Consider the following 16,615-nt stretch of genomic DNA (forward strand, 5'->3'; position numbering starts at 1 on the left):
AAATATATACAAGTAGGTACATTGGATTTATGAGAGTACATAGCATTGGTGACTTTACATTCTTGTAAAGCCACTAGCACGCATAGTGCTACTGTACTGTAATACTGTATTGATACTGTAAACCATAACTACCTCTTACTTAAACTTCACCATTATGGAATCCAAGGCCTTGCCCTAAACTATATTCGATCTTATCTTAGTGACAGATACCAATATGTATATGGGGGGGGTAGAAATAGCCTAAGCTACTCTATCTCTTTGAGATGTATTTCTTTCTTGTCTCAATAAACATACTTGAACTTGAACCAATATGTAGCCATCAAGGATACTTTCCTATTGTAAGAATAGGTTATATTCTATTATAGGAATAGAGCAAAACTTTCCTATTATGAGAATAGATTCAATGAAGCAAAAGGCAACATAAAAAGCACATGGAAAGCCATCTCTAACATCCTAGGATCTAAATAACAATCACATAACCAGATACAACTCTCCAAGGATGGTTATACACTTGCAACAGATTTAGGAACGACAAATGAATTTAATAGCTTCTTTTCATCGGTTGGTGCTAACCTTGCCAGAAAAATCCCACAGACCCAGACACATGTTACCATATATCTTACAGACAGCTATCAAACCTCTCTTCTCCTTTTACCAGTCAGCCCGACAATTGTTATATCATCATTCACTCACTAAAAACCAAAGCTGGGAACATTAGTGAAATACTATCTATGGTATACAAGCGTGCCTCCCATACCCTTAATTGCATCACCCATAGCTCTGCTGTTCAACAAATCTCTAGCGTCAAACTTTCCCTGATATCCTTGCAAGCACGAGTAACGCCAGTTCATAAAGGAGGCAATATGGCAGACATAAACAATTACAGATCAATATCAAATCTACCTATATTTTCAAAAATATTTGAAAAATTATTTACAAACAACTCTACTCCTACCTCGTAAAATTCTACATACTAAGTCCCTGTCAGTTTGGCTTCCGCTCCCAAAAGGGTACCAACGATGCAATTTTTAGTCTGCTTGATATAATCTACTCAGCCCTTGACAAAAATTAGGTCTCGATTGGACTCTTCATTGACCTGAGAAGGGCATTTGATACTGTTAACCATCAATACTCTTCACTTAAACTCCAACATTATGGAATCCGAGGCCTTGCCCTGAACTATATTCGATCCTATCTTAGTGACAGACACCAATATGTAGCAATCAATGATATAACCTCTCCCACTCTACCATTAACCGTACGTAGGAGTGCCACAAGGCAGCATCAGACCTCTCTAGAACCTCTCCTATTTTTTATAAACATCAATGATCTACCTAATGTCTCTAACATTCTTAAACCTATGTTATTTGCTGACGATACTATCCTCATCTACTCAGATCCCAACCCACACACACATTAAATAATACTGTAAATAATGAATTAAAAAAAAGCCCACTTATGGATGTCAACGAACAAACTCACACTAAACATAGAAAAGATCAACTATGGTAGAGCAGTGGCAGTTTTTGCTAGTGAGTCTGCCTTTTCATTACCATCTATGCCAATGTGACTTGGTATCCAATTTAGGGTGATTGACAGCCCTAGATTATGGCTTCTTTTCCAATATGTTGGATTTCTGTGAGGAGTTGTATATTATCTCTGTGCTGACTGGAAAACAATGCCTGAAGCGAAAATTTAGAGTCGGTATGAATGATGACATCATGTAAATTATTCTCAATTGTATAATTTATGGCCTCCTTCAGGGCATATAATTTGGTTTGCAATGTTGAGCACCCACTATTCATGCTTCAGTAAGCTTCATGGTTGTTAGTGTAAACTGCTGCCCCAGCAGAACTCTTTCTTGATTAACTGATCCGTCTGTGAAGATGTGAGTCGTTGTAGGTCTTGAGATGGTTTCCATTTATTGTTCTATGACTGCTTTGAACCTCTGCGAGTCACATGCTGATTTTTTAACTGGTATTCCTTCAATTATTATCTTTAGATTCGATTCTTCCAATGGAGGAGGCTGCCGAAAGTGCTGATATGGTCTATCTTCCCCCTTTCTTTTTAATGGTCCATAGATAGACCAATCCCTCAATATATGTACCTAAGCCATACAACTTTACAATTGTAATCATTGCTATCATCATATATTATGGTTGTTATACTGAACGCATATTTTATTGCATTATACCTTGAAATAATCCTCAAAATATACTACAATTTGACGAAGACTAATCTTCGTCAAATTTTCTTATAATGTACCTGTTAACATTTTTTTCAAATTTTCTAGAAATAACCTACTTAAAATTATCTGTTAGATTAAGGACCTGTCCGAAACTCTATGCGCGTTAGTGGCTTTACAAGAATGTAAAAACATCAATGCTATGCACTCTCATAAACCCAATGTACCTTCTTGTATATAAATAAATAAATACATACATAAGTCAATCAATCAATCAACTGAAACTATGTTGTTTGTTTGAGGGTGACGTAACAGGAGAGAGTTGCGTGAGACGTAGTGGTAAGTGACTAAGTGTGGTCAGTGTACTGGTGAGAGTCGTGGGTGGTGCTGCTGCTGCGTCCCTCTTCCCTCCTCCCTTGCCTGGGCTTCACGGTTTACACCATTGTGCTTCACCAAGTAAGATCTTCGCTATATAATTGTCTTGTTGAGTGATTTGGAAGTATTATGATTGATGTGTACAGTCTAGGGGGCACCGTTGTTACAAATAACAACAGACGAGGGAGCTAGATTGTCTTGAATTCTTATAGGGCCGGGGGCACAGTGCCCCTGTCAGTGGTCCACACACTGGGCACTGTGGTTAGAGGTGCTAGAAAGGCTTGTTAAAGTAAGGTGTAGATGTTTACTGGTCATTCCTGGCCGGGTTGTGTTGTGGGGTGGTTGGGTCGTTCGAAGGCGGTTCCAGAAGGCTCTTAATTGTTCAAACTGTGTCGTAATGTGAACTTTCTAAGTCGTTATAAATCTGTAGAATAATAAACCCCACATTGTTGAATTGGGGAAAATATCATTTGTCAAATATAAATACTGTTATTAAAAAGATTTCCCCCATTTTGCATCCGCAAGATAAAGTACTTAGCTTCGGGACCTGCCCCAAACGCTATGGTGCTATAGTGGCTTTACAAGAATAAAATCATCATTACTATGTACTCTCTTAACCTCCAATGTACCTTCTTGTATATATATACAAGTAAATAAATAAAAAAATAAACTTGAGGGTTGACAAATGTTAATCTTGTTTGATAAGCTGTTCACACTTGGGACAGTTAGGCAAGTCCCAGCTGTGTCTGGGTACAAGTGACAGGATGAACAACCCAGCGGGTTTTCTTCCTATTGGGGAGTGTTGTACATGCTCCTATGGCGGTGTGTCCACTCACAGGATGAGTGGCGCTGCCCAATACTGTCACTATGGTGGTGTCCACTCACAGGATGAGTGGTGCTGCCCAATACTGTCACTATGGTGGTGTCCACTCACAGGATGAGTGGCGCTGCCCAATACTGTCACTATGGCGGTGTGTCCACTCACAGGATGAGTGGCGCTGCCCAATACTGTCACTATGGTGGTGTCCACTCACAGGATGAGTGGCGCTGCCCAATACTGTCACTATGGCGGTGTGTCCACTCACAGGATGAGTGGCGCTGCCCAATACTGTCACTATGGCGGTGTGTCCACTCACAGGATGAGTGGCGCTGCCCAATACTGTCACTATGGCGGTGTCCACTCACAGGATGTGGCACTGCCCAATAAACTCGCCCCTCAGGGCAAAATTAAATTAAATGGGTAGACAACCTACTGCATGGGATGGAAAATTAAAGGGTTACTTTGAATGAATAATGCACTTGCTGGTATAAGGGAAATAGATCAGGCCTTTCTTTCAAATGAAAATGGGGTGGGGTAGAACGAAGAATTTTGGGGTATTTACAGTAATGTAGCCAATAAAGGTTACATAATCTGCAATAATTGTGACATGGATTGGTACTTAAAATGTTTTTGACAAGTACATTTCAATTATTTTTAATTTCAGAATTTCGAAAATGTTTGTTGCAAGATTATCAACAGTGGGCACCACTTGTGCCAGGGGATTCTTGCAGTCCTCTAGGGTGGCAACACTGAAGTCTCCATGTACTCCATTAATAAGAGGATACAGAGAGGCTGGACGAGGTTTCACTCGAAGGTCTCGAGTTAAAGAAGTGCAAGCACAGACCATAGAAGTATCCAAAAGTATCAAAGGGAAGATTGGACGTAAGTGATGTTTTGTTTATACGTGTTAAAATCTTTCAGTACTATCATAGAACAGCACACATGCACAAAATAATTATCTTTATATTTTATGGAAAGTAATAAGCTACATGTATGGTAAATACAAAGTAATGCATTTTTCATATCCTTACATATAAGATTTAAATTATCCTTTTTATTCATCATGCCTGAATTAAATAGAAACTTAACCTTTTTCCATCAGCAGACAGCTTAGCTGTGAGTCTGGCCTCGCATGCACTCCAATTATTATTCCCAGTATTGTCTTCAAACTTTTTCAATAATTGTCATTTTATAATAATCTTTGTGTACTGTATGCTCTTGCCCTCAGACCAGCTCTAAAGTTTTGATTCATACCCAGACAAACTTGAAGGAAATGATAAAATTTTCTCGTGCTCCTTCCATCAACTCGACATGTATTATTCTATAATATTTCCTTGGAAACCTTATGGGCCAATGATGATCCTAGTAGTATAGTCGGGTTCGTTCTCGACTTTCAATCGAGAATTCCGGGTTCAAATCCTGGGTGGAATAGAAATAGAAATTTCCTAGTGCCTAATTCTGCTGTTCACCAAGCAGCAAGTGGGTACCCAAGAGTTGTTCAGCTTGTTGTGGGGTTACATCCTGGGGGAGGGGGACCTCTACACAAGCCTAACATGCATAATAATTAATAATTATAATAATCATTGTTGGGACAGGCAGCCAGCCAGTGTATACAGTATTCATACATGTTAGGCTTATATTGCGTCCCCCCCCTCCCTCCACTCTCCGAGGTCAAATTATTGACCCTTCCAGAAGCTTACTCGTGGGTACCTACTTGCTAAGTGAACAGGTGATAAGAAATCACCCAACCATTTCTGTAACGCCCGGGATTTGAACCTGGAATTCTAAATTGTGTGTCAAGAACGAACCCGACCGTACTACCAGGACCACTGACTTTAATAGGGAAACCATTGATAAATGTAAAAATATGGGATATAAATGACTACAGAGCACAAATTCATAAATATATTGGAGAAATGACAGCAGTCGACTTGCAACCCTTTCTCTGTTGTAGAAGATAAAGGTTTAAAAGACTTGTGAACCACTGTATATTTGGCCAAATTCTAAAATTCGTTCCAGAAAGTTGCACCATCTTATTCTCAAGAGTAGTGCTTGTGTGTAGACACCTTGATTATACAAATTGGAAATTGGTGCCATGTCAAACAAATAGTGTGGTAGGATATTGTAAATGCATTGCTTGCATTTTAGCATTTTTGGGGGAGACCTGTGATCTTTAGTTTCATTTTGACTTACGCCTCTCCATTGTGTGATTAGGAGAGCTATAGAGCCATGTTAGATAGTAATGAACCGACTCAACACACTGGAGAAAGGGCCGAGATACTGCATAAGATTTGTAGATGTCAATTTCACTATTACAGTACAGTACTGTATATATATATCTTCTTTTTGGCATAGCACTTCTCCAAATGAAATTTCTTGGAATTTTAGTGCACTAAATTGCATTTGAGTGAGCATTATATAGTTATTTCACATGATGGCAATGTATCCAGAGGCTCTTTACCCTCTAATCATGCAGTCTTAACATTTACTGCTTTATAATTTATGGCAGGCTATTTAGATGTGAAGTCCATGACTTGGTAAATTTAATTTGAATAGTGAAATTAAATGGCTATAAACATGCAGGAAAGCTTACTCATGATGGACATGAATTGTCAGATTTTGCCTGTATGTAGGTCATACATGAATTGCTTAAAGTATTTTCCAGCACTTTACAACATAAACTAAAGTATTTTTGCATGTTTAAAATGCAAAGAAATGTTAAATATATTCTTCCTGATTTATGAAGAAAAGAATACCATAATTGTTGTAAATGGACAAATTAAAGGTAATTATTGTTCATTGTTTCAACTTTCAGCAATGGAGGTAGGACAAATTGCTGTTGCTGGAGGAGCTGTAGTGGGGCTGGGTGCATTGTGTTATTATGGGCTTGGCATGTCCAATGAACCTGGAGCCATCGACCGAATGGTGTAAGTTAAAAATTATCCTTCCTGTTATTGGAGTGTGGGTAGCTATTTGAAGGTACAGTACTTACTGTAATTGCATAAATATTCTGGTCAGCCTCTAGACATTTTGCCTGAATCTGTATATTGTTAAGTTTAACATATGTCAACAGGTACTGAATATTCAGTATTGCTCTTCTTTTGAAATGTACAGTACTGTACTCTAAAATATTTCTCCACTGAAGTGAACTGCTTATATCAGAATATTAGTGTAGGAACTTGTAGTGTAAAAATACTTCCAAAGGAGTTTAAATCCCACAGGTGTAGTATTAGAAGTAAAGTTGAATTTCCCACAGGGGGTGGCCCTTCAAATTAATAGTAGTTTTATAAAAAAAATTCCCACAACATGCTGCCAGGTGTTTGGTTGTAGTTGCAGAAATGTTAAGATGCTAAACTTAGGACAGTTGTACAATAATCATGTACTACATTCTTAGACATCAGATTTCTTGAGCCCTTTGAGGTTATTTCACTGTTAAAATTATTCATTATGCATCATCACTTGCACAGCACTTAAATGTCACGAGCCAATGTTTTTAGTACAGTTCTCATTAACCTTGCTACCTGGTTTTAAAAAACTTCAACAATACATCTTCTGTTGGCATCACTTCTAATACTAAAGCCATTACTGATTGGAGGTTACCTCCAACCCTGGCAAACAGTTTGTCAACCACTGCCGATTACCATGTCACTCTTGGCGCTCTTCATGATTGGAGCAAGGGTGATGGTTCCATGGTATTTCAGCCAGGCTTCCAACACTAGTGAATTCTTCCCTCGTAAAGGAGTTTTGAAAAACCAGTCACCTGTCAAAATCTCTTGCTCATCAGCCACCATGAGAGGTCCAAGCAAGGGGCTACCTTGTGGGGACTTCAGGCATAGGGAAGCAGTTTTCCCGAACAAAATGGATTCTTCCATTGCCAAAAGGGAACTTCCTGATTAGCCATTTGAAGCCTTGCCTTTCTCAGTTGGTCAGTTATTATTTTTTTTGAAGCTCTATCGTCCCTGATGTCACGGCTTCGGAAACACACACTTTACGTTACTCAAGCCTTCACTATTGACTCCTCGCATAACTACAGTACTGTATATATATACACACACACACACTGTATTTGTCCACCAATAATTCTGCACAACTGTAATGACTCTTGAAACAAAACATTTTGCTACATAGCCTTAGAGGTTAAATCATGTTATCTGACAATTAAACAGTGTACCAGTATTTAGTTTTTTGAATGCCTTTAAATTTGGCAAAGTCTCTAAATTGTTTTAAGAATTATATTGTCTGTCAATAACTTATAAAAAAAAATTCATTTGATAGTTATGCCATCCTGTGACTATCTTTCTTGGTCACTCATGTGCTATCAAACAGTTAGCAAAAATTTAAGTTCTGTAATAAGTAAATCAAATTATATTGGTTTGAGAACTTTCACAGCAGATGCAGTAGAGCACACTTTTCTGGAGAAAAGTATAATTATTACATTAAAAAAAATATAGATTGGCATGTTACTGTATTAAGTAATTGGGTGTTGTCTGAAAATGCATCTTTCCAAATGTTTTTTCAGAGTATGGCCACAGTATGTACGTGATCGTATTCGTGATACCTACTCCTACTTTGGGGCTTCATGTGTTGCTACTGCAGCATCTGCAGTGGCAGTCTTTCGTTCACCCCTTGGACATCGTTTCTTTGCCCTGTGTTCCCGACATCCTATTTTGGTATGTACAGTACTGGTATTTTGCAAAGCAATTTTAAGTTATCAAATGTCATTCCATTCTAATGATAAAACCCCAATTGTTCTATAACAATATTGATATAAAGGAAGTATATTATATAGTGGCTCATTAGTCAGTATCCACTTGTTAAAAAAGTGGGTACTCTGTTTAAACGCTTGGACCTCAAAATAATTGACTAGAAAACACAGATAAATTTACACTTGGAACCTCCTAGTGGGATGTTACAATAATGGTATTTTACTTAACCTAATATAGTAAAGACTAAGAAGAAAATGAAAGAGGTAAAAAGAGAGCCCCACAACTTTGTCTGACCAGCCCCTAGTGTAGTTAGACTAAATTTTCCCGTGCAGCTTGCTGCCTGTGTGAACAACTGATGGTACAGTAATGATTACTTACCCTCCAATCCAATATTAAATTGCCACTATGCAGTTCAAAGTATAACATCCTAGCTTTACAATACATTAATGGAATATTAAGTGGAGAGCATCTAAAATGCTCTTACGTTTATCAAGGAAATGATCAACCGCCATTGCAAAATGAAGAATAGTTCTCTTGTATATAAAACTGCCAGAGATTTCATGCCTTCATAAACCCAAACCTATCTAAAAACTTCTATAATTTAACTAACCAAAATCTCCCACACAATCCAAAACATTCAGGATCAATCACTAAATACGGTGTACTGTACTTATGAATGGTCCCTATTACATGTATAAACAAGTGCTATGATCCCGAGTTCCTTTGCAGTGTGCCAATCTTAGACCCAGGGTTGTAACACTCTTAAAGAATAATTAAATTGCAAAAGACAAAAGGAAATGGTTTGTAATTCCAAAGAAAATGGGAGTTCAAAACTAAGGCTGTCCGTGTGAAATGGATAATTTCTGTACAAGACTGCAATTTTAAGAATGTGAGGCTATATTGACATATAGAATATGAAACAAGAATTGTACTGAATAGTGCAGACTTGGTACATAACTTGCAAAAATCACGGTGCAAAAACATAATGGGGTGGGGGAGAGAATCAAGAGAACTTGATGTAATGTGGCAGGGGGAAAATAAAGTAGTGGCTCGTAGATGGAATGGGTAAAATGTAGTGTCTGTGGATAAGAGGAATATTTTGGGGGTGGAATAATGTAGGATTTTTTTGGGTAAGAATATAGTTTGGTCTCATTTCTGAGAATGATTAATCAGTTGAAATGATTTGTGCAAAATGTTGTGGCATTTTTGAATAAGAGTTTTGTTCTATATTTGAAAAGTTTTCAATCTCTCTAGTTTTATACTTTACAATAAAGTACACGTGAAGGAGCTTTACCGATTGCTACTTTAGTGATGTTTTGAAGAATTTTATTGTAAGGTTACATATTAGGCATTTTTTTTGTTTAACTGTAGGCATCTATTTTGTTGGTTTCACTTTGTAAACAGAGCTAAATTTTAGTCTTTATCACACTACCTCACTGTTTTATAAACCCGGTTAGCCAAGTATGTTCAACTACTAAAAAATGCTTACAAGTGTTAGGAGCCAAAGGTCTAAGGAATTTGTTTATATGTAAATATTTTATTAAAAAGTGATTTCAGGTTACAGTAGATTTATTGCAAAGGAGTTTCTTCCCATCATAGTAGTTATAAATTGAGCACTGGGAAAAAATTGTATGCTTAAATTCCTCGTCTGTATTTAACATTTTTATATACTGTAGAGTATAATAAGGAATCTTAAATAAGCTAATTATGTGCATTTCTTGCAGTCGACTATTGGAATTCTTGTAGGAATAGTAGGAACAGGACAGGCAATGATGGTCATCCCATATTCCCCTGGAGTGGGAACCAAACAGATGATGTGGCTCGTCAACTGTGCCATGCTGGGCCTTGCTGTGGCTCCCATTGGTGCCCTGGGAGGTGCTATTGCCATCAGAGCAGCATGGTACACTGCAGGTATTTACCACATAAGTGTTTTAAAGGGTTATCATGCAAGTTAATTGTCAATGAATATTACTGTCTCACATACTTGAAGGTACATGAAGCCATTTAACAGTCTGTTAGAACCAGAGTTGTTGCTGCATGTATTTGTCTTCAATGTTGTGTACAGTATACGTAAATAGCTCTGACGGGCATTGTCATGTAAATTAGCTTGAAGTTACTGAATTAGCAAATGAGGAACAGTATATGCATCACTTGACCAATTGCTGCTGCCCTGCTGACTCTAGCAAATCTGGTATCAAAATTCTTCACTGTTCACATAGTGAAGCATGAAATTTTATAGCATTTGCATGCATTTTGAAAAGTAAAATGTCAGCCATATCTGTACAAAAATAACGAAGTTGGTAAAAAACTAAAAATATAACTGAATATAAAATTTTATTATATACTGTATTTCAATATAATGGATAACTAATTAAATTTTTGACATTAACCCTTTGGCTGCACATTCCCATCATATGAAGTATTGGGGAACTGCACAAGAATTAAATTTTGCACATGCACGGGGCTCGGTTGCTTCCTCAGGCCTCCAGTAACACTCCCCCATTTTGAAAAAATTAATTCACTCGCTTTCCTTCTAGGGCCTTAGTGTGAGGGAAGGGGGGGGGGCATATTTAGCAACATGACCACCCAGTGTGTGAATATGCAGGGGGGCCATACTAGGAGCCACTCAACTTTAATAAACAGTAAACAAGTGATTGCCATTTTATATTTTAGGCAAAATGGGTGCTATGTCCAATTATAAGTTTTAGGCCTGTATGCTAGCATGAATGAATAAATGGTATATATTTACATACATGTGTACTTGCCTAAATTTAAATTATATCTAATGAACCCCATCATTTACACATCAGTAAAACTGGTAAGAACAACTATATAAATTGAAACTGAAAATAAATGACAATTATTTTCATGTGGCATCTTGCCTCATTTCTACAATAAAAAGAATCTCTGGCCCACTATGGCTAAACCACAAGATATAGACATTCTACTTAGATTTCAAACTGCCTGGATGTTAATTCACCATGTCAAGAGGAGAAAATTTTTTCGGATCAGTTTATTTTATATGCTCCTAGGTGTTGCATGGTAACATTGCGTGCACAGCTGAAGGGTTAAGCTATTGGAACTACAGTACTTTGGCATTAGTTGTACTCTGGAATTTGTCATAAAGGTAGTGACGCTAAATTTTTAGTGGCACAATAAAATAGCTTGCCACTCAATCCAGCAGGAGTAAATCTCCTGAGGATTAAATGTCATAAGTGTGCAGCAAGCAAAAGTTCCTGCTGAGAAACCATTAATGTTGTAAGAGGGTACCAATTGTCCTCGAATTCTGTAACACAAGAGCCTCATTAACTTTGAATGAAAACTGTCTTGATTTGAGAACCTATTCGACAGTCTGATCATGCCTGATCTGTTCTCTTAAAATGTTATTAGATTTAAATAAATTGTAACTAACATAATAAATATTGCATTTCAGGCATTATTGGGGGTCTAAGCACTGTGGCTGCGTGTGCCCCAAGTGATAAATTCTTAAACTGGGCTGGGCCACTTGGCATTGGTCTTGGAGGTGTGTTTGTGGCATCGCTTGGCTCTGCCTTCCTCCCACCAACGTCTGCCTTGGGCCTATCTCTCTACTCCATCTCTCTCTATGGTGGTCTACTACTGTTCTCTGCCTTCTTGCTCTATGACACTCAGAAGGTAAGCAAATAATAAGGTTGATTGTTTTCTGTGGAATGTGTAGTATTTCTAAATATGCATCCAATATTAATTATTTTAGGTTTAAGCTTTAAATGGTTTTTGTTGGAAAGCTCAAGCAATCTAGGTTTAATAATTTAAATTGTCTGTGGATATCAGTGTTAATAATGAACGAATTACAGGGGTATAATTTATTTAATGCTTTCTTTGGTATTAGTATTTAAACAGATTCTCCTTTTTAAGGTGAATATACTAGATTGCTTTATATAAAATAATTAATATTTAGAGGCTGTGGAAATTAAATTCCTTAGTCTTTGAAAAAAGTATTGGTTGAAAAGTGTGGCTTTGTTATATAGTATTGTAATAATGGTGAAGGTTGTTTGGAAAGTGATACCTGCTTATAAGAGTGAACTGCAGATGTATTATTTTGTGGTAATAACACAAGCATTACGGTGCATTGGCAAAAATAGAAGTTTTGGCATCAAGGCCATAGGATGAGCTGACTCTTTTGGATAGAAATAGAGATACAAAAGGTGTCCTGTGAAAGGCTTGGGAATTGTTAATACTTTTTTGACTAGAGCTTGTACCACAACTTTTTGGTAGAAGGGCTAAAGGAACAGGTATTATTGACACTTTCTGGCTTCAAACCTGAAATAAACCATTTTAGAAGGGAGAGAGTTTTAGCTTTGTTGCTAGTCATGTGTGAATGAGTTTAATAAAAAAAAAAATCTTGCCAATTTGTCACATTTTAATAGTGGGGCCTCGACTTACGACCCATCTCTGGGAACTGATTAAATTTGCAAGTCGAAACAAATTTTCCCCATGAGAAATAATGAAAGTTGAATTAATTCGTTCCAGACCCCCCAACATGCCAATCTGATATTAGCATGTTGGCAAAAATATTAACTTAAAAATACATTTTATTCAGAGTACTGCACAACTTTTTTTTTTTTCCCCCCTTCTCTCTCTCTAGTTACAATACAGTATGTTTATCTTGCCTTAACTTTATTGAGGACTCTTGTTGGTGTATGGAAGACGGTGAGGAAATTTATAGAAAATTAGATTATAAAGCGTGGTAATTCACAGTAAGTACTGAATAGTAATGCTTAGTTTTTCCAAATAATTGTTCCATTGATCATGTTTTCTAAAAATGTAGTACTTTAGTTCCAAAATTTTCTTTTCAGGTGGTGCACAAGGCTGAAACTCACCCACAGATGTGGGGTGCAATGCCATATGACCCCATTAATATGTCGCACCACATTGTTATGGATGCCCTCAACATATTCATCCGTGTTGCACAGATTCTTGCCATGGGAGGTGGAAGAAAAAAGTAAATCTGAAATGATATACAGTAAATATAAGAATTAATGCAATCTGTTATTTATATATTACTTTAGTCTTGCATCAACCTACTTGGTGAAAATATTGTAATGTGTTATTTTCACTAAAGTTGATCAGTTCATGTGATATGCATGTTAGCTTATAATATTGACTGGATATTTTAGAGCCATTGCACTCTCCCATGTGCTTATTACACTGAAAACTAAGATGCTAAATCATATTCGGTAAATGTGGATGTTATGTGGCAGTTTCCTACACGTGTCTAGTTGTAAAAGCTGTGCTTCATTTACCAAATTTTCCTGAAATCTTAGTTGACATCGTGAATTAACTAGTAAATAAAGATCTTGCAAGAGCAAGCTGCAGAGCAAAATGTTTTATCTTGTATAATTACCACACTGATTTTCATATTTTAATGTTTGAGCTGTTCATGAAGTTGAATACTAAAAGGTTCTTGTAATATGTAATTACTATACAGTATACCCCCTCCCCGCTCAGCTCGTTGTCGCCGTGTGGGGGCTTGGTGGGCGGCTGCCGGAGTGTGATGCTCCTTGGGACAGTCCTGTCCTTTTCTAGCCTTGTGCTCCTGCTGCCGTCCTCTCCAATTCTGCTGGGCATCTTTTCCTTTTCCTTCTGTTTCGTTTTTCTCCCCCCTCTTCTCCTATCTGCTTGCCGTTTCCTGCCGACCTTTTGCTCGTTCTGGTTCTTCCCTTGGACTTCTTCTATTTTGACGCCCGGGTGCTTGAGGAGGCATACTCTTGCACCAGTAGAACTGCAGTACCCGACGTCGAGAGCGAGGGGAACCTTTTATTGTCAATCCCCACTTCGTCACTGAACCTATCTCGACGGACTGTCGGTTTCTTAAGGTGGCGTTTGTGGGGCGTATACTCACGACGCACCCCTAGGAGGCCCCGACAAGATCGGCGATAGCTTCTTGTTGGGTGTCCTGCCTCTAATTGTGGCTCCATGGTGGGTGTGGGGGCACATTCGTGAGTGAATTCTTCTTTTGTCAGGATGATTACCCCTGCTTCGGCTTCTTCTGGTTTACCTTCTCAGGCTCGTGGGGTGGGCGACCAAGCCCCCGAGTCGGTCCGTATTGGAAGACCGGGCTCTGTAGCCTCCGCTGCATTGGGCCCCGACCTTGCTCCTCCTTTGGCCTCTCTGACTCCTTCCCCTGGCTCCCCTCCCTCCTCTGTGGTTGGGTCGAGCCCCAAGCCCCCAGTGGTGACTACCTCGTCCCCTGGCGCGGCTCCTTCTCTCGTTGTTACTACTGCGCCTTTTAACCCCTCTCTCTCTGGGGGTTCTCACCGCCGTTCTCGTCACGGCCGCCCTCGCTCGATTCCTTCCAGTTCTGCTACCTATCAAGCCTTGTTTGGTCCCGCTTCGTGGGCCAAATATTTTGATCTCCTCCCTCTTGATTCTGCGCCTCCTGACGATTTCTCCCTTCATCGACATCTCATTGATTCCGTGGATGCCTCCATTACTTTTAACCCCACTCGTCTCGGTACGCGTGTCGTTGCTGCTCCTTCTCAGGATGCTGCTTCCCGCTTGGCTGCCTTATCCTGCCTTGGCGAGACCCCCGTTCGGGTCTCGAAGAACGTCCAGTTGAATGCCAGTGTTGGCACTATTTTGCTCCCGCCCCATGTTGCGACCGGTGTTCGGGACCTACGCGACTGCCACGACGATATTCGACATATCCTCGCTGCCCAGGGCCATTCTATTCTCCAGGTGGACACGTTTACTCGTCCCCCTCGTGGTAGTCGCCGTCAACCCCTCCGGGTTGTGAAGATTACCTTTGATGGTAGGACCCTTCCACCCTCTGTCATTCTTGCTGGTGCCAGGTGCTCTGTCCAGGAGTACATTCCTTCTCCTCGGCTCTGCAACAAGTGCTGGAGGTTTGGGCATGGTGCCCTCCGCTGCTCCGGGACTGTCTCTCTCTGTCCTTTGTGTGGTGGCGAAGGTCACTCTAAGTCGGAGTGCGCTTCTCCCCAGGCTCGTTGCCTCAACTGCGGTGAGGCCCATCCTACCTTCTCCCGTGCGTGTGTCCATTACAAGCTTGAGGCAGCCGTCCTCAACTTGAAGCACCGGGAGCGTTTATCTTTTCCTGAGGCGAGGCGCCAGGTTCGCCGGCTCCCGCCTTATGCTAATATCTCTTATGCTCGCGTGTTGCGCTCTTCCTCTCCTCGTCCTTCCCGCCTTCCTCAGACTCACAACCGTTTCCAGGCCTTGGACCCTGATGCGCCCACTGCCCCCTCCTCTGTCCCTTTGGGTTCTCTCCCGAAGGATCCTCCTCCTGGTCCTCTGTCTGGGGTTCCCCTTCCTTCTACCCGGTCTGTCGTGTCTTCTGTGTCTCCTTCCTCGTCCCCCTCCGATCCTCCTTCCCATCCTCTTCCTCCATCTATCGGCTCTCCCCGCCGCCTGTCGGTGCGGGCGGATGTCCATCGCTCTCCTAACGGCCGTCGTGTGTGCTCTCGTTCGGCTTCTCCTGTTGAGACACTGGAATCCGTTGCCCGGTACGTAGTTGCTGGGACACCGGTCTCTTTAAGTCAGAAGCGTAAGCCTGGCTCCTCTCCTTCCTCTTCCCCGGCGGGTAAGAAGGCTTCGCTTTCTTCCTCAGCTCCTCCTTCTGGCTCTGTTGCTCCTTCCACTCCCGTTTCAGTGCTTGCGCCCCCTGTTCCTGCTATGGAGGTTTCTTTGGCCCCTGCTTCCCTTTCGGTTGCTGCTCTTGCTGGGGTGCTCTCCTCTCTTTCTACTCCCCCTCTTCCTGCTGCTGTCCTTGACTGCTCCTCTCCGTTGTCTCCTCCTCCTCCTCCTCCGGACCCTGCCCGCCCACCTCTGATCTGTTCTCCCGTTTCCTTCCCTCCGTCTTTGCTCAGTTTACCCATGCCCCCTAACCCTGACTTTGCTGACCCTGATCCCGACCCTGATATTCTTTAACGTGCTCTGTTGGTCTTTCGCCTTTGTTTCTTCCTTGTTCTCTGTTTTTGTCCTTTCTCTTCTCGTCGTTGTCCATTCTTCAATGGAACGTTCGAGGTTATTACGCCAATTTCCTCGAACTCCAACTTCTGGTTTCGCGGTTTTCGCCCCTTTGTGTCTGTCTCCAGGAGCCGATGCTTGGTGCTCGTCCTGGTCGTTTTCGTGGCTATTCCTTTCTCTCCCCCCTCCCAGCCATTGCTGGGGCTTCTAATTCTTCTGCTCTCTTGATTCGGGCTGATGTTCCCTTTGTTCCTTTACTTTTTCCTTCGCCTCTCCATTGTTCTGCTGCTCGTATCTTTGTGGGGAAATGGTACACAGTTTGTTCCATTTATCTCCCCCCGAGTGTCCCGCTCTCTCTTCCCGATTTGAAACACCTCCTAGACTCCTTGCCGGAGCCTGTGCTCCTGCTGGGTGACTTCAATTGTCGTCATTCTCTTTGGGGTGACGTTCTGACGAATACCCGGGGTCGCCTCCTTGAGCCGTTTCTCCTCTCTTCTTCCCTGTCTCTTCTGAATTCTGGTGAGCCCACTCATTTGGACTCTCGAACTCGCACCCTTTCTTGTC

The 16,615-nt window shown here is 40.6% G+C and overlaps 1 protein-coding gene across 1 annotated transcript; it reads left to right on the forward strand.

Moving 5' to 3' along the window:
* The first annotated feature begins 2,504 nt into the window (after positions 1-2,504).
* On the forward strand, positions 2,505-13,452 carry LOC123766403 (growth hormone-inducible transmembrane protein). The gene is made up of 7 exons (XM_045755474.2): positions 2,505-2,641; positions 4,045-4,262; positions 6,196-6,307; positions 7,900-8,050; positions 9,811-9,997; positions 11,520-11,740; positions 12,922-13,452. Exons 2-7 carry the CDS (start codon positions 4,055-4,057, stop codon positions 13,069-13,071), a joined length of 1,029 nt encoding a protein of 342 aa, XP_045611430.2. The 5' UTR covers positions 2,505-2,641; positions 4,045-4,054; the 3' UTR covers positions 13,072-13,452.
* Positions 13,453-16,615: the final 3,163 nt, after the last annotated feature.

The sequence above is a fragment of the Procambarus clarkii genome, chromosome 62 (assembly GCF_040958095.1).
Source record: "Procambarus clarkii isolate CNS0578487 chromosome 62, FALCON_Pclarkii_2.0, whole genome shotgun sequence".
In the NCBI taxonomy this organism is placed as follows: Eukaryota; Metazoa; Arthropoda; class Malacostraca; order Decapoda; family Cambaridae; genus Procambarus; species Procambarus clarkii.